We start from the raw sequence: 23,898 nt of genomic DNA on the forward strand, positions 1-23,898 counted from the left end.
TTGGAAGGTCGGCAGTTCGAATCCACACGATAGAGTGAGCTCCCAGCTCCTGCCAACCTACCAGTTTGAAAGTATGCCAGTGCAAGTAGATAAATAGGTTCTGCTGTGGCGGGAAGGTAAGTGGTGTTTCCATGTGCTCTGGCTTCTATCACAGTGTTCCGTTGCACCAGAAGCGGCTTAGTCATGCTGGCTACATGACCCGGAAAGCTTTCTGTGGACAAACGCCAGCTCCCTCAGCCTGAAAGCGAGATGAGCACCACAACCCCATAGTTGCCTTTGACTGGACTTAACCATACAGGGGTCCTTTACCTTTTTACCTTACCCTATTCTATGTACATGCTACTTTGCTGGAGAACTGCACTGCAAAATTCAGAAAACTGTGAATTTTGAAGGCTGGCTGGATTTCACTTCATATATTGATTCAGAAAGCGCAAATTAAGTGTGTTCACCTTTAAATGCAAACTGAATCTAATTTCTCCCCTTACCCTGCTCTATACCAGGGGTCAGCAACCTTTTCAGCCGTGGGTGGGCCATGTGGTGGGCCAGACTATCCATCCATCTATCTATCTATCTATCTATCTATCTATCTATCTATCTATCTATCTATCATCTATCATCTATCTATCTATTGGGGGGGATGAACAAATTCCTATGCCCCACAAATAACCCAGAGATGCATTTTAAATAAAAGCACACATTCTACTCATGTAAAAACACCAGGCAGGCCCCATAAATAACCCAGAGATGCATTTTAAATAAAAGGACACATTCTACTCATGTAAAAACACACTAATTCCTGGACTGTCCATGGGCCAGGTTGAGAAGGCGATTGGGCTGCATCCTGCCCACAGGACTTAGATTGCCTACCCCTGCTCTATACCCACAGTGGGAATGAATCATGTCCCAGGATTCTTTAAATGAAAATGGAAGTTGTGTAGTCGTTTTACAGGATTTTTAATTAAAAAGGGTGGGGGGAGGGATGAAAATGAAAGTGACCACTCTCTTACAAAGAAGTTAGGTAAAGCTCTCACCATGCCTTCACTAGGGTCATAAAATCGCTGGATGAGCTGTATTGTGGTGCTCTTTCCAGCTCCACTGGGTCCAACAAAAGCTGTTGTTTCCCCTGCCTTGATAACCATGTTGAGTTTTTCTAAAATCTGGAAATAAAAATGAAAAAGATCACATGTTTAAAAAGTGTTTTCCCTGGTGTTCAAAGCAGTACATGGAAGCAGCTATAATGGTTAACCAGAAAAGTGAAGTTCTTACCTTTACGTCAGGCCTGGATGGGTAGTAGAAAGTCACATTATGGAATTCAATTTCACCACGGACTTTATCCAGCTTGTAGCCATCTTCTGACATACAGTCAATAACAGGTTTCTGGGGCAGAGTTAATCGGTTATACTACTTCCCTTGTAGAAAAGCTGCTTTCTCTCTCTTTTTTGCACTGGGTAGAATCCAAACATAAGGAAGACCCTTGTAAGAGGGTCTTAAGGAGTTGCTCCAGCTCCTGGCCGGAGCCTGGGGTTAGCTGGGGATGGAGCCACCCATTTCAGATTCCCAATGGGATGCCTGGCTCTTGGGTAGCCCCCACACTGCCTCCCTAGATGTTGGTCAACTCCCATGGCACTCCCCAACAGGCGAACTGGGATGGTGAATCAGACTTCAGATGAGAAATCTAAGGATGTTAACAGATCCTGGCCCTATGCCATGCCAACTCTGCTCATTTTGCTGCAATCTTTAAAGTTTTGGCCTGTTTTCATCCACCCCCAAGTTCCGTGCTGTCCACCTTTCACCTGGTCTTTGAGTCAAGGGGCACAATGTGCCTGCTATGCAAAGAGACCACATGCCCAGACCATGCTTGGGGAATAACTTTGGCTTTCCTGGGAGTCAATCCCATTGAACTCAGGCTTGCATCTGAGTAGCCATGCACAGGATTGCACTGCTAAAGATATTCTTTAAAAAGTGCAAGGCATTATACACATTTTCCTACGACCCACTCGTCTCGTTCTCTAATTACGCGCATCAAAGCTGTTAAGTAAGCATTATTTTCTGCTATGCGAGAGCTAAAAGCAGAAGAGCACAGCTGGCTGCTACGGACGTAGCTTATTTGCCCCCAATGGGATTACAAAGGGTTATATTTGCTAGCTATTCCATTCTCTCCATTCCCTGAAGCTTTGGTGACACTATATGTATTAATGCCCTTATCTGAGCCTTTGGCTTCGCTTCATTCCTTATAAATCAAGGGAGACCATAGCGGCTTAATTCCTGAAACCACTTTGCGGAGCTGAGTGTCTTGGCGATCAGGCCGCTTATAGAGTTGACTCCTAATAGATAAATATTGGAGCTTGCTGATACTTTGAATATTCATAAGCAATCATTTAGAACTGCCACTTGGACGAATGCGCTCTTTGTCAAATGCACAGGCATGGTGCTGGTTTGCTTTAATCTGCAATCAATTTTCCCCTTAATCACCATAATATTTCTCATCTGTGCTGTTGGCAGAAGCCCTGAAGCTGATGCCAGGCTCATTTATTTCACCCTCCAACACAGGCTAGTGGTGCTGAACCAGTTGAGTTACTCACTTTATCTATCGTCTCAAAGATATTTGTTGCAGCTCCTCTGCCAGTGGCAAAGGCTTCCAGGCAAGGAGAAGCTTGGCCAAGACTTAAGGCAGCTACCAGAACTCCAAAAAAAACCTGAAAAGAAAGAAAAGGGGGTGGGGGGAAAACAATTATGTTTTCTGGGTGGCTTTAAAAATTGCATTGGAGCAGAAATTAAATTATAATTAGAAGGAATCATTCTGGAAGGCAGAAAAATGTTTTTGCCCAGTGTGATATATTAAGGAGGGTACAAAAAAGATATTTATAGATCTGAAGGCAGGAACGCAATTTAAAATGGCATTATTGTTTTCTTTTCTCAACTAAGGGAAACATTTCAAATTTTCAGATGAGTAGAGGGAGGTTCCAAAGAAGGTTAAAGGATGCTCTGAAATATATCTTATATGCTAATAGTGAATTTGTTGTCTGAGCGGCAATCCTTGAGTAGTCAAAATGACACCATTTGTGCATAGGAGGAAGGTCTCATCCAGCTGGAGGGGGAGAGGAGGAAATGACCCCAAGGGACACCCCCCCTCACACACAAATATCAGCCCAGTGAATATGCTTGCTAAGTATAGAATGCTGACTGGCTGTAGGGAGGTGTGACAGAAAAATGTGTGGGATGGTGGCAAAAGAAGAGGAGAATTCTGCACAATGGCTAGCTGGAACCCTGAACAGAATACCGTATTTTTCGCACCATAGGACGCACCGGACAATAGGACGCACTTTGTTTTAGAGGGGGGAGAACAAGAAAAAAATATTCTCCCCCTCTCTGCCCAGCGCCCCTTCAGTGAAGCGGCAGGAGGCGATGCACAGAGAGGGGGAGAACTTTCCCCCTCTTGTTTTCCCGCTCTAAAACAAGGTGCGGTTTAAGGTGCGTTCAGGCGGCTACCTTGGAAGCCTGGAGAGCGAGAGGGGTGTGCACTGACCCCTCTCCCTCTCCAGGCTTCAGGTTCCTTTCGACCTGCTCTTTGGGGCTGGCGGGGGAAGCCCACCACCAGCCCCAAAGAGCAGGTCAGGGAGCAGAGGAAAGGGGCAGCCCCCGTGACCCTCTCCCGGCTGGGGAGGTGACGCGGAGCTATGGCAGGGTCATGGGGGGCTGCTTTAGCCTTGCGCGCTCTCCCAGCTGGGGAGGTGACGTGGGGCTGTAGAGGCTCCTGCCATCACCTCCCCAGCCGGGAGAGGGTCGCGGGGGGCTGCTTTAGCCTCACGCACGCTCTCCCAGCTGGGGAGGTGACACGGGGCTGTAGAGGCTCCTGCCATAGCCCCGCGTCACCTCCCCAGCTGGGAGAGCGCGCGCGGGGCTATGGCGTCTTCGCTCCATAGGACGCACACACATTTCCCCTTCATTTTTGAAGGGGAAAAAGTGTGTCCTATAGAGTGAAAAATATGGTACCTCCTACTAGGTATGCTGCAGCTTTACACTACAGGTCCCACCTGTTAAGGTTACACTGAAAAGTTTACAAAGCACCCACCTCAAAGCAATGAGGTGGCTGGAAGTGCAAGTGCTTTGAGGGGGGAAAACGGGGGAAACCACTGAAAGCCTTACCTGTATAAGTGTGCCAGGTGAGTACTCCTCATCTTCAAGAACAAGTTTTGAGCCGTACCAAAATGCTAGCGCATAACTCAGGAAAATGATGCACCAGATGTAACCGGTGAAAAATCCCATTATTATTCCCTTTCTAATTCCCCAGTTTTGGGCAAACACTAAGTTTTTGTCATATCTGCGGAAAGAACAAAAGGAAAATTTAAGAAGTGCATTTGAGAAAAATAAAACACAGCAAAGGGGCTAAATAAGGGCCATGTTTGGTGTTGAAGGAGTTACAAAAGAGGCATGCTTGCATGGTGCAGGTGCAGGTGTAGCTCAGTGGCAGAGTGCACACTTTGCATGTGCAAGGTGCTCAGTTCGGTCCCCAACCTCTCTAGGTCAGACTGGGAGAGACTCACACGTGAAACCCCAGACATCTGCTGCCATTCAGTGTAGGCAATGCTGAACAATTAGGACCAATGGTCTGATTCAGAATAAGGGGTGGGTAGTGCAAGGGGGAGGAGTCTATCTTCTACTTTTTTGGATGAGGGGTGCTGGACCCCTTCCCCTTCCTACACCTTATTTCCTCCCCATATCACATTGAAATACAGGCATTCTACCCACCTACGCATGATTGACTGGCGTGTCACTGCATATATGCGCAGTGCTGGGAAATAGATAGATAGATGATAGATAGATAGATAGATAGATAGATAGATAGATAGATAGATAGATAGATATGATACGTTCATCCCTAGAAATAGTGGTAGCGAGCTGGAGAGTCCCTGTGGCTTGCAAGAAGACCCTTTCCAGAGCCCGAAGAGAACGTCAGTGAGGGCGGAGGAAGCCCCAAAGAGACCCAAGGCACAGCGGGGCTTTGTTTAGGCTGCTCAGCTTCCCCACCTAGCAGCTGATGTGCAGGGTAGCGCAGCAGCAGCAGCAGCCACTTTTTCGCACGTCCTCCAGCTGGTCCTAGAGCTTCAACTCTAGTTGGAGATAGAGTTGTGTGGAGAGAGAAAGAGAGAGAGAGAGAGAGAGAAGTAGAGAGAGAGCTGGGGAGCAGGGGGGATACAGAGGTTTAGAGGCTTTTTAGAGGATGCTCCCCACTTACGCAATTTTCGCTTATGTGTGCAGGGGCCTGGAACATAACCCCCATGTAAGTGGGGTGTGTGTGCCTGTACTAGAAAGTTTGGGGGAAAGTGTACTGTATGGGATGATAGACAGGGTGGATCTAAGCTACAGCAAAGGAGAGGATTCATCTTCCTGCACATATTATGCTTTAAAAAATCATAGGCTTTGTTGCTTTTAAATTTCTTCAGGTCTGTGAGTCAGTCATGATACATGAACCCACCTTGCAACTTCTTTTCTTTCCCCTCCAAAAGCAGCCACTGTTCTGATGGATGAAAGCACTTCATCGGCCACAGCGCCAGCTTTTGCATAAGCTTTTAATTCTCGACCTGTCAGCTTTGCCACAGCCTAAACCAATCAGTAAGAAGATTCATTTAGGCAGTGAAGGTTTTTCTCCTTTGGATTGTACAAGCTCCTTGCTGTCACACTGGGTTATCTACATTTACAAAGGACACATTTATGTAGCAAATTCATTTTTCTTTTTCGCTCACTTCACCTACCCATAGTCATGTGCTAAATAGCTTATGTGATAGATCAGGTGGGCTTATCTAGTGCATTATATAGGTGCATTTTAGGCAACATCACCATATTCCACTGTGCTCTAGAATCAGCTATATAAAATATTGATGTTGCATATGCCATCATACAACCGTTATGCAGCACACCTAATATTTCTATTACAAAGATTTTGTCAGCCTTCCAGCTTCACAGAGGATTTCTCTGTGAACGTTTAGACAAGGTTGACAGGGAGTTTGTTAAATGCCTGCCTTCCACAGAGTCAGCTTTCAGAGGGCTGGACGTGCTTGCTTGTGCAGCAAAGCCAAGGAAGAGTCTTATGGCACAACAAAAATTACCTAATGAAGCATTCCCCAACTGGATGCCCCCCAGATGTTGCTGGAATACGACTCCAAACAACCCTGGCAATGCTGGTTTGGGACTGATGGGAGATGTAGTAATATCTGTAGTCCAATAACTCCAGCTGTAATCCAGTAACATCTAAGGTATTGTGGCTTCCATTACTGCATGAACATCCCTCTGAAGTCAATGGCAAAAATCCAGTTGGGTTTACTGAAGCTCTCAGTTTGGTGATAGGAAAGACAGACAGCACTACTGAACAACAGTGAAAAATAGATATTGGACAGATTTTAAAAAACCCTTAGTAGGTGGTTTGACAGAGTTCTGTGGAGTAGTTGTTGTTTTTAAACAGCCAGTGACTTTAAAATCTTGCCATAGTTCTCCATGACTACAAAGCAGCCATAATTAGACACGAATGGCATTGTTCCTTACCAGGCCAATCATGGCAGCTCCAACCCCAAGTAGTGGACTGACTGAGATAATAACCAAGGTCAGCTTCCAGCCTCTGACAAATCCTAACATGAATCCACAAATAAAGGTGGTGAACCGCTGGATAAAGACTGCTACTTGATCAGCAATAGCATCATTTATTTTATTTACGTCACTGTGGAGAACAAAAAAAGTTGAAGCAGCAGTTGCATATGACCCTCATGGCAATCCCAAATATTCATTCAATTTGTTTCTACATTGGAGAAATGTTGATGAGAGCCATTTATCTCATTTGCTTCTGTCTCTTCGTTCCTTTGTTCAGACATTTGGGAACTGAGGTCTGAAGTAAACAAGCCTTTCCTTTTAGATTCCAGGCAGGCTGTAGGTTCTTGGGTTTCTGGGACAGGTATTTGGCTTACAAACCACCCCACTCTTGGACTCTACTTGCCAACAAACCTGTGATTGTGTTTCTGCTCCTCACCCCAGTTCTCCTTGTAAGCTTGGAGACTGGCTGTGCTATGTGTCAGCCATGGAAAAGGAGAGCGAATGAGCATTGGCAGGGTCACTTAGCAACAAAGGCAGAACACCAGCATCACCAGCTTGTGAAAAAATGGCAGGCTAGTTGATGGTGCAAACAGGGCTGCCTTCCAGATGTTTTGGACTACGACTGCACTGGCTGAGGATGATGCAGTCCAAGGCATGCCGAAGGTACCAGGTTAGGGAAGGCCTTAGATGTTTTTGCTAGAAAAATGTCTACATGACACACCTGCCTTGTTATCTGTGTGTTTCCACCCTCTCCCTGTGAGGCTCATGGCTGCTTCTTCCCACCTGCTTCTACATCTCTGCTTAAGTGCCTATGGTGGCCTTTTCGACATCTCAACACACATGCAAAGTAATGGTTTCCTAATTGTAGGAAGTTTCAAGCAGAGATAATAGTTTCATCTTCTACCCTTTTAATACCTGTTGTTTTCAGCAGCTGCTAAAGATGGACAAATCCATCAGTTTTGGTTTTTTTAGTTTCTCATTTTTTCTGGTCTTTGCAGCACTTTCTCATCAGTTTGTGATGATTATTTTTAATGTCCTTACAGAAATGCATCAATGTTTCCTTATTATTATTTCATTAAATTTATGTACCTCAAAGTGGTTTCAGTGTGAACATGCATTTTTGTATGTAATTTTGTCTAATGCACACATTTTTTTGCAAGCAGTATTCCCTTATGTAATGCATTTTGTGTATGTGATTTTCACTAATATGTGCATTTTTAATGTACACTTTCCCCCAATATATGCATTTTTCTACACATTTTTAATTGAAGAACTGCATCACAAGTGTGAATTTGGAAAGCCAGCTCTGTTTTCAACTAGTTTATTGTTCTAAGAAGTGCAGATTCAAGCCAATTTTCTCTCACATTACTAGCAAAATCCAGTGGAATATTAGCTCTGCTTTGGAGTCAGACCCCAGTCTGGTACAAGTAATACTGTAGATATTATTCTTCACTCACATAACCTTGCACAGACTACTCATTAGAATGCAGCGTCTTAAAAACATGCTGACCTCATTCACCAATGGATGTCTGAGATTACTCACTCAGAAATACGTGTACTGAGTTCCCCCACCGATGTACAGTCAAACCAGCCTATATCCATCCTCATTATTTTCCTGAAATAGGCTTTTCTGATTTTCTGTGTCTGTTGAGCGGCTGAGATTACCCATAAGCTGATCTGTAGGGGGTAGGGAAGAATGAGAGATAAGGAAGAGTCACAGTTAAAAGGGGGAGAGGGTGATCATCTAGCAACTACGAAACCATGATGCAAATATTGACAGCACAGCCAGCTAAATGGAAAAAATATATTCTAATTTTGGGTTTATTTGGCATTGATTATTTCTGTTATAAAAACCCTGCACATGCTTTATAAGTTGATTCAGGCATCTACAGATATATGCTACAATGGCTGGCAGGAGCCGTTAACACAGTTACATTAGTGGGAATTGCCTGGCTTTAACCAGGAGCAGACTATATACTGTACTTTTCTGGGTATAAGTTTTATTCTTTAAAAATTATGCTAAAAAGTAGGGGTTGTCTTATACATGGATAGTGCATAGGGTGGACATTTGATTGGTTGCTGCCACGGCTGTCAGCGGCTATTGGGCATGTTATTGGTTGCTGCATCAATGGCTGGCATTGAGTGGCTGAATCTGCGGTAATTTGGCGGGTGATTGGCAGCTTCTGCCAGCGAGGGGACATTTGAGAGGCAGATTTTTGGACGCATGCGAGTGAGCGATTTTCGGCAATCCCCCCCAACAACCCTGCGTAATCCCCCCCCCCAAGCTCAACAACTGCCTCCAGAGATCCTTGCCTACCATTATTGATCTTGACATTGAGGAGCTAACTATAAAAAAACCAAACCACTTCTGTTAACTCTTATGATTAAACGGCAAATAAACACTTGGTCCCTTTGTGTGCATTCTACATGACATGGAGCATAGGAAGAAATCTCAGGCTTACAAACCTACTCCAGTATGTTGACAACAGAGGCCTACTAAACACATGGACATCTATATAACCGGATCTGGATCATCACCATGAGACAGCAGCATAAAAATTGCCTCACAATGCCCATCGTTGAAGGATTCCAGTCAACAAATGTCCACAGGAAGTTGGGAGGGATAAATGGGAACACAGGGCAGGGCCTTCTGGGTGGTTGCACCCCAAATTGGAAATGCCCTGTGACTGTGTCCCAACTGTGGAGAAGGGAGTTTAGCTGCCTTTTTGTTGTTTTTCTGGTGAGTGCCACCAACATTAAACCATTTTCTATTGTGGAAAATAATATGGGGAAGTAAATAATAATACTGACCTGGAAGTATGCCAGCACAAGCACTGCACAGCCTATTCCCCCATAGTAACTTGCAAAATAACTCATTTCCATTTCAATGTCCAGCAACCTGATAGATAAAGAAAGAATTAAAGAAGATATATGACCTTGGTAAATCAGTCCATCTTGAATCGATGTGCCTGCAGGCAAATTTAATATCAGAAATAATGTAACTTCATTAGCAGCTAGATGAACTTATTTCCATTGTTCTTTTCCCTCAGTTAATATTTGGGTATGAATTCAGAGAGGGCAGAGTAAGGGATTGTAGTGAAAACAAAAAAACTGACTTTCCAAAATAATATATACTGTAAGTAGCAGACAATCTGACAAAAAAGTCCACCATATTCTCCATTAATATTAATAATAACAATAATATATCATTTATATGCCACCCATCTGAATGGATTCCCTCAGCCACTCTGGGTGGCTTCCAACAAATTATAAAACCTCAGTAAAACCTCAAACATTAAAAGCATTTAATGCTAACTGGTTGATTTGTAATTCAACAAGGGCAAAACAAAGAAGGAATATTAGTTATTGTTCAACATTTGCATAAACTGATCCAGTTTCAAACTATTTCCTTGTGAAAGGCTAATGATGCAATCTATGCACATGTACCTGGAAGCAAGTCCCATTCCATATAGTGGGACTTACTTCTGTGTAAACATGCGTAAGAGTGCTGAATTTGAACCACTGCCAAAAAACGGTGCTTAGGTGGAACAAGTGAATCAACCTTAAGTTTACATCAATTATCTTTGGCCCTGAAATCCAAGTACTCAACCATTATTGACTTGTGGGTTGCAGCTGCAACTTTTGAAGCCAAAGGACATTTACCTTTGTGTGATTTCCTGTTGAAATTGTGCACAATAGTTCTAAATGCAAAAGTAACGATATATATTTCTTTTCTTTTTTTACTTCTACAGAACCAGGGCAGTACAAAGCAAATCTTAGAAAAATGACTGACGAATTTCTATTTTTACACGTTCTAGTAAGAGCCAGCAGTTGGCAAAGCTGGCTAGACTCAATGGTAGGGCAAGTATAAATTAAAATGAGCTATTATCAGCCAGGCAATGAACAAAGTAGCAACACCTCCAGCTCTGGAGAGGAGATGACATTAGTTCAACTGAGATAGGACATGGTATGGGAATATTATTTAAGACATGGAGTTTGCAAAACTACAGAGCCAATGCCCAGTGGTGTAATCACATGTACAGTGGTACCTTGGGTTAAGTACTTAATTCGTTCCGGAGGTCCGTACTTAACCTGAAACTGTTCTTAACCTGAAGACCACTTTAGCTAATGGGGCCTCCGCTGCTGCTGCGCCGCCGGAGCATGATTTCTGTTCTCATCCTGAAGCAAAGTTCTTAACCTGAAGTACTATTTCTGGGTTAGCGGAGTCTGTAACCTGAAGCGTATGTAACCCAAGGTACCACTGTATATGAAGGCAGGCTGGTAAACTGACCTGGAGTATCATTGGTTTATCTTCTGTGCAAGAATGTAGAAGATTTCAGACAATGTCATTTAATAACAGAGGAGATAAAATGCTTTGCTCATTTGTAAGGTCTATAAATATCGAAATATTGAGATATTACTATAAGGTTATGTCCAGCCTCTACCCATAGTCGACCTGATGAAACTAATGAACCCAAGTTAGTCATGTTCTTTAACTTCAGTGGGGCTACTCTGAGTAGTATTAGCACCGGACACAATGCAAAATGTCTTGTTCACTTACCCACAACTCACTGGTGTATTATTGTCGTTTTGGTGATAGGAACTGTTGATCCACACTATAGTGTTATTCACACATCCTTTATTCGGGTCACTAAGCTCTTGCTTCTCAATATCATATTGAATAAATGTGTCTGTCATTACCCCAAAAACAATCAACATGGCTGGCTGGGCAGCTCCATGAAGAGCAGCGCAGATGCCACCGAAAACCATCATCAGTTTCTCAGATGAAGAAGCAAATCTAAACTTTAAGTGGGGGGAAACAGACAAAGAGCATTCACAAAAAATTATGCATTGCTCCTTTGTATATTAATGTTCCAATTGTTTTTCTTACTAACACTGGCTGAAACCCAAGGCTGCTGCTTCACTGGCAGAATGGCTTTGATCCAACAGAGGCGGCCACTAAAATAAATGGTAGTTGTTTTCTGATCCCACCTTCCTGCTACAGTCCCTTGAGAACTGAAAATCTGTTGCAGAACCCTTGTAGGACCCTCTAGATAAGTGCGGAAGAAGGCACAAGGGTTGTGTATGGAAGAGAGATATCAGTGCAAATCACCTCCCTTCTTTTGCATTAATAGATGCTCTTCTGAGTCAAAAGCCACTCCATGAGTGGTACTATAGCACTGGATTTCACCCAGGTGGTCGCTGTGGGTTAAACCACAGAGCCTAGGACTTGCCGATCAGAAGGTCAGCAGTTTGAATCCCCGTGACGGGGTGAGCTGCCGTTGCTCGGTCCCTGCTCCTGCCCACCTAGCAGTTTGAAAGCACGTCAAGTGCAAGTAGATAAATAGATACTGCTCCGATGGGAAGGTAAACGGCGTTTCTGTGTGCTGCTCTGGTTCACCAGAAGCGGCTTAGTCATGCTGGCCACAAGACCCAGAAGCTGTATGGGTAGTTGCGATTATGACGACCCTATAAGCTGGGAATCTGACCACCCTGATCTATAGAACCACAGCAGATATATGAAGTGGTGAAAAGCAACAATTTTATTACCAACTCAAAGAAGCCAACTCGAATTTCATTCTTCTCTGATGTCCTGTTTAAAAAAGAAAGAAAGCAAAATGTGTTGTATTATGAAAGTTGTATTCTTTCCCCCAGATATGCTAGGAATCAAATCCCTTTTGTTGGATTGCCTAGTGGAAGAACCTCTTCACAGTGCCAAAGAAGTCTATGTGTAAAGGCAGCTCCATCCTACCAGTAGCAGCCTCTTCCCCCCACCACTGAATCAATCCAAGACAGTCAAGAATTCTCCAGTATTTTCACTCACACACTGCTCTTGAGACGTCCAGTTTCACGGCATGTTCCCTAAGTGGTGTTTTACAGATGCTGGACTACAGGAGCATATCTCAAAAGCCCCCCTCGTGTAATCGATATTGTCTGGTGTTATAACAAAACATTTGCAAAAATAGCATATAATTTCCTTGACAAATTAAAGGGGACTCTTGTTATTCTAGATCCAGCCATAACTTAGGCCCCAAAAGAAGAAGAGTGAGCATAGTACAGAAGGCAAGGCGGTTCTTGGAACAATGAGGCAGAGATGGGAGAGGCTGGCAGATTAATCTGAGGGATAAATTTGTGCTGCCTGAAGAGTTACAAGCTGTGGTTTGTTATTGCTGTCATTGAACCACCCATATACTTGCACGGCATCAATACTTGCATTGAAAACACAAACAAACACCCACACCCAATATATTCTGACAGAATTTACCACACATTATGCACCAATCTGTATTGCCCTGCCCAATGATGAAGTGAATCTTCTGCACTTGAGCAGAAATATTACATAGAAGCAGGGCTCCGAGCCCGCTCCCCACCAGAATTCAGTTCCGGCCCCTCTCAGGTGGGCGCCATTGCCATTATAAGAGCACAAGGGAGGTGTTCATAGTGAGTTCCAGCACTTCTTTTTTTCTAGAAAAATAGCACTTGGTAGAAGGGAAGTGGAAAAGAATCTTATTGCCACCATCCATCTGGATGATACAGATGATTAAAGTATTAAGTTGTTGGTTACACACACACACACACACAGACACACACAGACACACACACACCATGGTAAATGATTACCTGTCTTACACAGTGGCATGAAGTGGGTCTTGTGAGGTAGAAAGTGAGGTATGTGAGTGCACGATGGGGTCTTTGTAAAGAAGGAGTTTCTAGAAATAGGTTCATGCTGGGTTATTACATTTCGGGACTGACGTGTTGCATTTCCTTATTACATAAGAGCCCCACAAGATCAGAGCAAAGGCCAGACCTAGTCCAGCACCCAGTTTCCAACAGATTTAAGGGGTGATATGATAGCCATGTTCAAATATATAAAAGGATGTCACATAGAGGAGGGAGAAAGGTTGTTTTCTGCTGCTCCAGAGAAGCGGACACGGAGCAATGGATCCAAACTACGAGAAAGAAGATTCCACCTAAACATTAGGAAGAACTTCCTGACAGTAAGAGCTGTTTGACAGTGGAATTTGCTGCCAAGGAGCGTGGTGGAGTCTCCTACTTTGGAGGTCTTTAAGCAGAGGCTTGACAACCATATGTCAGGAGTGCTCTGATGGTGTTTCCTGCTTGGCAGGGGGTTGGACTCGATGGCCCTTGTGGTCTCTTCCAACTCTATGATTCTATGATTCTAGATACATTTGGTGAGCCCACCAACAGGACACAAGGGGGCAATAACCCTTTCTCACACACAGTTCCTCCCCATCATGATCTTGGCCACAATTTACAACCATTATGGCTAGCAGCCAGTTAATAGCCCTAGCCTCCGTGAATTATTTGTCTAATTCCATTTGAAAACTGTCTGAAGGATGGTTGTCAGCACACCTTGTCACAGAGATTTTGCCTCCTTTACCACCCTCTGTCACTCCTGCAAAGTTTAGCAGAATGAATGAATGGGCCCGGCAATTATCCTGATAGAAGAGTAACCAGCTTAACTTACTTGTTCCCTTTTGTATTGTTCTTTGAAGAAGTTTCCTTTTTATTATGGAAATACCTGTGAAAGGCAAGGCAATATCCATGTGAGTACTCTTAAGGGGCCTATTCCCATGCACTTCCATTCAAATTTATTTTATCTATCAAAATGTATGTTATCATCTTGGGACATTGTTATGGCTTCAGTTACAACAGGACTGTCATTTTGAAAAGAGGCATTTGAAATACAAGGAACTGGACTTTATTTTTAACAGACTTGAAATCCGCCCCCTTAAAAAGTAGATTACAACAAAGGTTCTAAAAAGCTCTATTCCTTCAACAGGTCTGATTTTTGTGCCCTTCTGATACCATTAGTCCCCAGGACAACCCATCCCCATTGCTGTTCTCTTCACATTTCTGCACCAATTTATGACTGTAAAAAATAATGCACCTGCATTTTAGTGCAAATTTCTCCCAATGAACACATTTTTGTATGCAGTTTTGACTTGATAAATATGTATTTATTTTCCCAAGCATTTCCCCCATATATAATGCATTTTTGCATGCTATTTTTTCTAACATTCATTCATTTTTATGACATTTCCCCCTAATTCGTGCATTTTTGTACACTGAATTGAAAAATTCAAGAAAGGTCAAATTTCAAGTATAGCTGCATTTCAGTTCATGTATTTGTTGGGGAAGAGTGAATTGGAATGTATCTCATTAAAAGGCAAACAAAATCAAATTTCTCTTCCATTTCTACAAGGAAAGCAGTGTTAGCGGAACTCTTAAAGGAAAGGAATAAGAATTCTTTAATGCACCATTAATTTTAAGGTTGGGACTGTCTGGCTTAATGCTGAGGTTCAGAGGATCTTCAAAGGTACATGATCTGAGAGTGTTTGAGGCAGTTCTGGTTATAGGATCATAAGCTGTGTCTTATCCTGTGTCTTAATATTCCACCTCATTGCTTCATCTAGCTGCACTCCCACAGGAAAAATTTCACATAGGACTATAAGAATGAGAGAAGAATATAACGGGGATGGTACCCTTCCTAGACCCTGCTAATCCCATAATTGGTCCACTATAGTATAAAGAGCATTAACCATCCTGTTCCCCGGCCTGGGTGGATACTTGAAAAATCAGTATTGTTCAGAAGGGAGAGAGAGTTTGATTTACTTCTTAGAGGCCTAGGTTCCTCTTGTACTCCCTGAGTGGCCTCAAGCAAGTCCTCACAGTCTTAGCTGCCACCACGAATTACACATGAATAATGCCTACAGATATCTGTGCTTTTCCTAGGAAAAAACAGCTTTGGGTGTTGAGTGGGGGGGACGGGGCCAAAGAAGGGTGCTTTATGGTTAACACCTTTCCCTCCTGCTGCCTTTCTACCCAAAATCATTACAGCAGAGGTTTTCAACCTTTTTGAGTCCACAATTCCCTTGACTAACTACAGTGGTGCCCCGCAAGACAAATGCCTCGCAAGACGGAAAACTCGCTAGACGAAAGAGTTTTCCGTTTTGGAAGTGCTTCGCAAAACGAATTTCCTATGGGCTTGCTTCGCAAGACGACAATGTCTTGCGAGTTCCTGCTGGTTTCCCCCCCTTTTTCTAAGCCGCTAAGCCGCTTATCAGCTGATCCGATCAGCAGATAAGCCGCTAAAAGCCGCTAATAGCGCTAATCCGCTAATCCGTCAATGGGCTTGCTTCGCAAGACGAAAAAACCGCTAGACGAAGAGAATCACAGAACGGATTCTTTTCGTCTTGCGAGGCACCACTGTACATTCTTTCTACAGCATCTCTGTGGGTCTCAGGAGCCCAGTTATGTCACCCCTGGCCCACAGAGCTGGCGGCCTCTCACCCTTTTTTGAACACCCTCCCTTGTGGAGTGTTCCCTCAGCCTCTTTTCCTCTCCCTTCTGCTTCGGAATCCTCTGGGCAGTCATGGCCGCCCCTAGTCTCTGAGCTGCCCCAAAGAGAGATGCCTCATCACACTGCCACACAGGCACCTGGGACTTGTCTGTCCATTCCCAACAGCAAAGGCTGGTGGACTGGTTGGCTGGGATCCCTTGTCCGCTTGCCTGCTTACTTGAAGGCCACCTCAGCTCCTGGCAACCAGCACCCCCTGCTCAGCCCCAGTGGCACCATTTGCCTGCAGAGCTTGTAGCCAGGGTTGCTGCAACAGTCGTACAAGCCTTTGGGAGGCAGAGATGCGAGAGGGCATCAGAGGAGGAAGGGAAGGAAAGAGGGACAGAGGCCAGTGTTGCCCGCAGCACCCCTGACCATCATTCAAGGTACCTCAGGCTGCCACGGCCCATTTGTTGAAAACCACTGCATTACAGAGGCACAGGCAAAACACCCCCCAAATAAAACACCACCACCTTGTGGAGTTCCTCAGAAGTGTATTAGTGTCCCTCATTATACAAATCAGTTAATGGGGCCAACACTTTCCTGAAGGATAGCTGTCCTATCTTTACTGGTTTCTCATTGGAATGCTCATCTTTGCCCTCATCTGCACAAACCATAGTTTAGTGTAAGTGACCAGATCGGTGGGCAGAGAAGGCATGCGATTGCTTCTTCATCCCTATCTGCATGGGCCATATCAGGGAGAAGTACCATCCAATTCAGCATAAATTAACCTTTCGTATACAAAGTTCACGTGTACTAACATGAATTTTCAGTTTTGAGGGGCATTGATCATATTGCTAAAATGGTTAGGATACATTATACTTCTGGTAAAAATGCATCTCCACGCTACTCTGAGTTTCGCCTCACCAGAAGGCTTAATTTGAAACTTAAATCCCATTCATGTGTGTACCTGGCACCAAACTTTATGACAACCAGTTTCAGTGCGGTTCTGAGCTGTGAAAACATATTTAAGGGCTTGGTGTTTTCTCTATTTCCGCATATCTGGAGCCCAGCTCCTCAGAAATTTGCTTAAGGCTATATTCTCTCCATCAACTGTATAGTGATACAGCAGGCAAGTTTCTATTTTAAGACATATTAGTTTTGCTTTCACCAAATTATAGCCTAGTACAAATCTCTTCGTATTTAATTCTGGGGTTTTTTGTTTTATTTTTTGTAAGAGAGTTTTCCAGAAAGAATATTGTATTCTATTCTAGAATATTCTGTTGTGGCATAGACCACCGCCATGAACCCACACAAAAGTGATTGATTGGCTGTCAGTCAATGTCATATCTAAGGAAAGCAGCCAGAGTGGAAAATATTTCCACATGGAATTGTTAATCGTCACATCATGCCATGAAACCTGTGAATAGATCCAGCCTGCATTGTAAGAGGAATTGATTGAAATAGTAGCATTTTCCTTCTTCTGGTATTCTGTTATTGCACATTGTGTTCTGAATTTTTGCTTAACTCATACCAGTTGCATAATATTAGAGATTAGAAAATATTGAAGTGGCTGCATTTCCTATGTTGCAAACACACCAATGAATTATGAAAACTGCTTTCTAGGCATCAAATAAATGAATAGTGTGGATCTTTATATAGCCAAAACTGCACCATCCACTTGCAACGGGGGAAGTATCAGCAGGCTCAAGAGAGAGAGAGACGCCCCCCCACGAAGTACCAAAGAGGTGCAAAAAATATTGGGGGGGGGTTCAATGAAGGGGGCAAAACCAGCAAAACAGTCAAATGAGGTCTGAGCATGCTCAGTGGTCACAGAATGCTCCTTGACAGTGAAGGAAGGGGAGGGTGTAAAATCAGGGGAGGGGAAATGGAATGAGGCATGGCTGACTAAAATCCGGAACAGAAGGACTCGCTAAACTGCAACATTTTGTTGCCTGTCCTACTTGTGTAACCAAATACTTTGAAAATATCTGCATTACTTACTCTGGTTTGCAGATGCCGTTATCTGGTGGGGAAAACAAATACATCCTATAGTTAGCATTCTTTGAAAATTAATCCATACTCCTAGACACACACACGAGGCCATTTTAATTATGTACAGGCAGTGTTTGATTAAAGAGAACTCGAAGAGTTCATACAAAAATCCCAAATGGACCAAATTGGAATGATTCATGTTGGAGATCTGATTCTACAAACCAGTTCCCAAAACAGGTTCAGGAAATGGAAAGAGACATAACTTAGTGGTGCCAATGTTTTGCATGCAGAAGATCCCACAGAATTGCCATTGCTAACCAAAGACTGACTATGTTCAGGCACAGGAGTGCTTGTATGTCAAGGTCAGAACAAGGCTCTTTTTTTTGTTTTTTAAGATGCTTCTATTATTACAAAACACTGGGAAAATTCCCACTATCTTAAAATGGCCGCTGTGTTTTATTATTTATGTGTATTTATCCAGGCTCCTATTCCACTTTGGAATAAGTTAAAAAGTAACTCTGAAACAACATAAAATAATAAGCATGATATTACCGGGGGGGGGGGGTCAATCTAATGCAGAAAATACCACATCAAGATGGGGCAGCTGGTTGCTCTGTTTCAAAACTCTGAGACCTAATCCCATTCCACATGCCCAGGCCTATTCTCCAAGAATCCACAGTTCCTTTCATTATAATTGTACCTCCACGTTTCAACTGGTTTGGTTTTCAAGGTAAAAGATCAAGCAGAAGGGCATTCTTGTAAAGGGAACACCAATGTTTCAGCCCTGCTCTCTCTTGCCTGCTCATCACCTCTGCTGCTACCTCTTCCTCCTTCTCCAGCTAAGAAAGGTAACACTCTGCATCCAAGATCTTGAGATGCTCAAAAAGAGAATTTCAGTCTTGGGACCAACCGCAGCCCCTGCAAACTGGTCTATTGCACACTGGAACTTGGGGAAGAGGATGATTCTCTTGAGCTGCATATCCTCCTTCCACATCTTGCCAGATAATTTGTTAACTTTTCCAACCAGAGGAAGAGGAGAAGTTAGCAATAGTGAGTGGGCAAGCAAATACTTTCTCCCCACCCCCCCAAAAAAACCCCATGAGCTTGGGATGATATGAGCAAATGGGTCTTGAAGAGATTTACTGACATGTCAAGAGGTATATAAAATGGAAAACATCATACGTGATTCTTCCGGCTCAAAGCCATAGTTGTCTTCTCCGATTTTCTTAATACTGTGCAAAGTAACTGGCTCAGGCATGATCTTCCTCTTTATGCTGCTAAATAATGATGATGATAATGATAATAATGTACCCCGACTTTGCAAACCAAATGACAATTTTCTAAAGCTCTCTTTTGTACTTGTATGATTTTACTGAGTAAAATGAAATGAAATTCTTATAAGTCAGTAGGTCCATGGTTCAACTCCACTTTACTTACTTACTTACTTACTTACTTACTTACTTACTTACTTACTTATTTACCCACCTACTTAAAATAAATCTGAGTAGGTCCATGGTTCAGCATCACTTTACTTACTTACTTATTTATTTATTTACTTACCTACTTACTTAAAATAACTCTGAGCTTCAGCTTGACAACTTCCAATATGAGTTACAATTACTATTTTTTTTAAAAGAAAAGAAAACCGCAGCAAAAACAAAATACAGTACAGTTGAAATAACTGATTTAAACCCTAGCCAGCCAGTTTTTAACTCCAAGTACATTAAATCGCAGGTGCATTAGATGATTCTAGAGCTTGCTGTCTTGTTTTGAGTTACAAGGAATTAACAGCTAGGGGACAGCATCATAAGGCTATCAGGATCAGTCTGGTAGTTTACAGTCATACCTTGGGATGAATACGCTTCAGGTTAAGCATTTTTGGGTTGCGCTCCACGGCGACCCGGAAGTAACGGAGCGCGTTACTTCTGCGTTTCGCCAAGTGCGCATACGCAGACCGTCAAAATTATGTCATGCGCATGCCCAGAAGTGCTGAAACGTGACCCGCGCACGCGCAGACATGCGGACATGGGTTACGTTCACTTCGGGATGCGAACGGGGCTGTGGAACAGATCCTGTTTGCATCCCGAGTTACCACTGTACAGTGTAAGACAGCTCTATTCCTCCCCCCCCCCCAGATAACTAAAAGGTGGTAGTGGTCTAAATATATTGATGGGGCCCTGGGGTAGCTGTTGCTGAAAAATAAAGTGAAGGCCTTCCTTTGCACCCTTACCTAAGCCTCAGAATATTCCACCCCTCATGCAGAATAGTCTGAATATAAGGCCACCCCTATCATGTGACAGAGGGAGGCAGCTGCCTCGGGCAACAGATTTTGGGTGTCATGAAAAGCAGCAAATTTTTACCCATTTATTACTGCATTTTTATTTATTTTTTTACCACCTGGTAGCGGCATTTATGTAATTGTGAAGAGATAACTCAATGGAGGTCAAGGGGGAGTATTTTGCTGCTCTGCCTCAGGTAGCAAAATTGCCTTGGGCCAGCCCTGCCCGAATAACTGCCGTTGTAGAAAATTGTATCTCCTTTGCCCAGTATCTATTGGGTGTTCTTCATAGTCAAATTCCTCTTCAGTTCATTATTAGCTTCCACTTTAGGAACCCTCTTTGACTGAGATTGCAGGGCAGGAAAGTAAAGCATAAATGTAATATTTACTCCCTCTGCTCAGTTCTTCCCTCATCAAGGCCTTTTGCAGGCGGCTTAGTGCAACAGTTATTATCATTGTTCTTTATTAAATTTATTAGGGTTTTTTTGCCATGGCAACGCAAAGCAACTTACAGTATTTTTAAAATTTTAAACACACACACACACATTAAAGTTACCATTAAAAAAACCTAAAAGACCATTCTATTTTTTTATTTAAAAAACTAGATTAAAACATCCCACTCATACAAAAAAGGCCATAGATACCGTATTTTTCGCTCTATAACACGCACCCGACCATAGCACGCACGTAGTTTTTAGAGGAGGAAAATCCGTAGGCATGCCACCCGTAGGCATTCCCTCCATAACACGCACAGACATTTCCCCTTACTTTCTAGGAGGAAAAAAGTGAGTGTTATGGTGCAAAAAATACGGTAATTAAAAACCAAAGGCCTGATGTCTAAAGATACAGTTGTACCTCAGGTTAAGCATTTAATTCGTTCCGGAGGTCCATATTTAACCTGAAACTGTTCTTAACCTGAAGCACCACTTTAGCTAATGGGGCCTCCCGCTGCTGCTGCGCCGCCGAAGCACGATTTCTGTTCTCATCCTGGAGCAAAGTTCTTAACCTGAAGCACTATTTATGGGTTAGCAGAGTCTGTAACCTGAAGCATATGTAAGCTGAAGCGTATGTAACCTGAGGTACCACTGTATGTAACAGCAGTTTCACCATCTTGCAGATCTGCCTGTAGCTACCCTGACCTAAGACATTTCCTGTGCCTTTAAGGTTTAAATTCTATGCACTCTTACAAGGGAGAAGTAAGTGGGTAAGTAGAAGGAAGAATCGCAGCAGAAGTCACTTAGCCAACTTCAGTCCTGAAGTGATAGGCGAAAACATACTTAAGTATTGCACAGAAGGGAAAATTCAATTGAGGGTACAGCAGCCACCCCAGGATTCATAATCAGCATAAAAACAGAGACCTGACTTGTCCCTGTCCCCAACCACCCCCCATTAACAAATGGTCTTTGCTCTTCTATAGGAATTTTGAGTTGTGTTAGCGAAGTACAGCAGCAACATCATCATCACCATTGTAATAAAATAACAGTTTAAGACAATGACTTTAAGTAGGCTTTTAAAGAACACTCATGCTTACAAAAATAAATATTTGTTCCCAGTAGGAAAAAGAGTAGCTGCAGCGTATTATATCAGAAAACTGTTGCAAGAAGGAAGAGATATCAACATATTCCAGTTCTGCTGTTCCAATCCAATTTAGATTCCTCCTTCCCAACACACATCTCTGCTTTTAAATAAAACTTAAAATATCAAGACATGCAGTCATGGATCTCCTATATCTGTTTGGCCATAAAATACTCTGAAAACTTCTTCAGTTAATATAGCAAATTCATCTTGTGCCCAGGAGTATTTGAAATAGTTATTTCAAATTATTACTTATTCTATAACCTAGTAAAACAAGAGTTTCAGAAAAAAGCAGCTTAGCTTAACACTTTTCACAGAATGTTCCTTTATTTCCTTAATTACTGTTAAGACCATTACAATCTAGTCACAGTATATTTTGTAATTTATTTAAGTTGCTGAGGTGCATGTTCTTATTGTTTTATCCAAAGCTAACATTGTAATAATACATATATTTTTCCTCACCAGTTGAAGTAAAAAGAGGAAGAAACAGAGAAACAAGCTCCAAGGATCCTATGGAGTGAAATTAGTCAACAGTTTGTACATCCATTTTCAACACCCATCAGCTTTCAATGTAGTAACCCATTTATCAAGAGTTAAGCCTCTAAGTAGTCAGAGACTATTTACACAAGGTCAGTAACCGAGTGGTCCTCAGAGTTCATTGACATTCAGTGTAGAATTTTAACTTGAGTAAAATTATCATACAGCTGAACAGCAAAATGAGAAAATAGAAATCTTTGAAAAACTACACAGAAAACAAAAACAAATGTCTTATGCAGTCTCAGAAAGGCAATATTATAATAATTCTTAATTAAAGGTCAACAATGAAGTCTTATGTATGTGGAATGGGTACAAAAATCACTTTGAAAGTCCATCTCTAAATCTGAAGCTAAAAATCTTTGTTCCTTTTCCAAAATTTGCACAACATTCATTCTTTATCTTTCTCAGCTGGAGGCTAAGCAGCTAACTAGTCAGAAAAGCTTCACAAAGTTCCCCTTTGATTCAACCTAGGCTAGAAGCATTTTTGAAAGCTTTCTAGAGAAGTCATTTATGGGTTCACCACCCACAGCAACGTTTGACGGAAGCAGTAAAAGGTCTTCTTTGGCGTAAATAGCAGAAACCCCTTCTGGAGCTCATGGAGCCCCAATGGAGACATTGCCAATTAGAAGCCAACAACAAAAGCTCTGAGCTATATGTTTATCATCCGTGTGTTGCCAATACACAGGTGACCCTTCATGTGATCGCTGAACATTGGTGTGTGATGCAACTGGACCCCGATAACAGCTGGTGCAACCGCAGTTTAAGCAACTTAATTCACCTGTCATCTTTCTAATCTTTTTTATTAAATTCACAGCTTCTCTGCAATTTTAATTACTGGCATTCAGAATCAAAGAGTCAGGTGTGTAGCTGATCATGTTGGGATCCACCTTTCACACTTCAGTTATACACTAGATGAGCAAGTCTTAGAATTTATTCTAATGGGTCCTAAAGTTGCCCCTCTTTGGGGACATACGTGGTCTATGGTATCCCATGGATGTTTTGGGAGGGTACTCACCTTGTGAGGCAAACTTGCAGTGGGTCTGCCCTAATGCCAGGGAGCAACAGGACTCAGGGAAACTCCAACATTGGTATTTGACAGGGTGAGCTCCTGTTGCTCGGACCCAGCTCCTGCCAACCTAGCAGTTCGAAAGCACTCCAAAAAGTGCAAGTAGATAAATAGGTACCTCTCTGGCGGGAAGGTAAATGGTGTTTCCATGCGCTGCTCTGGTTTCTCCAGAAGTGGCTTAGTCATGCTGGCCACATGACTAAGCCACTTCTGCTCATCAATGGTTCCTCTTCATCCTGGAGAAGAGTGACTAGTGGGGTGCCACAGGGTTCTGTCTTGGGCCCGGTCTTATTCAACATCTTTATCAACGACTTGGATGATGGACTCAAGGGCATCCTGATCAAATTTGCAGATGACACCAAACTGGGAGGGGTGGCTAACACCCCAGAGGACAGGATCACACTTCAAAACGACCTTGACAGATTAGAGAACTGGGCCAAAACAAACAAGATGAATTTTAACAGGGAGAAATGTAAAGTATTGCACTTGGGCAAAAAAAATGAGAGGCACAAATACAAGATGGGTGACACCTGGCTTGAGAGCAGTACATATGAAAAGGATCTA

At 42.8% G+C, this 23,898-nt stretch overlaps 1 protein-coding gene across 1 annotated transcript in view; it reads right to left on the bottom strand.

Annotated features, from left to right (window-relative positions):
* The window catches only part of ABCB11 (ATP binding cassette subfamily B member 11), a 54,654-nt gene extending 32,276 nt beyond the window's left edge, over positions 1–22,378 (bottom strand). The window contains exons 1-14 of the mRNA XM_082237114.1: positions 22,194–22,378; positions 19,061–19,155; positions 17,888–17,909; positions 14,072–14,125; positions 12,133–12,175; positions 11,144–11,385; positions 9,394–9,481; positions 8,126–8,259; positions 6,541–6,712; positions 5,477–5,601; positions 4,147–4,321; positions 2,583–2,696; positions 1,267–1,377; positions 1,032–1,157 (exon numbers count right to left, since the gene is read on the bottom strand). Coding sequence (XP_082093240.1) covers positions 1,032–1,157; positions 1,267–1,377; positions 2,583–2,696; positions 4,147–4,321; positions 5,477–5,601; positions 6,541–6,712; positions 8,126–8,259; positions 9,394–9,481; positions 11,144–11,385; positions 12,133–12,175; positions 14,072–14,125; positions 17,888–17,909; positions 19,061–19,136 — 1,482 coding nt within the window. The 5' untranslated portion in view covers positions 19,137–19,155; positions 22,194–22,378. The remainder of the gene's footprint in view (positions 1–1,031; positions 1,158–1,266; positions 1,378–2,582; positions 2,697–4,146; positions 4,322–5,476; positions 5,602–6,540; positions 6,713–8,125; positions 8,260–9,393; positions 9,482–11,143; positions 11,386–12,132; positions 12,176–14,071; positions 14,126–17,887; positions 17,910–19,060; positions 19,156–22,193) is intronic.
* Positions 22,379–23,898: the final 1,520 nt, after the last annotated feature.

Source organism: Podarcis vaucheri (assembly GCF_965113315.1).
Source record: "Podarcis vaucheri genome assembly, chromosome: 1".
Lineage (NCBI taxonomy): Eukaryota > Metazoa > Chordata > Lepidosauria > Squamata > Lacertidae > Podarcis > Podarcis vaucheri.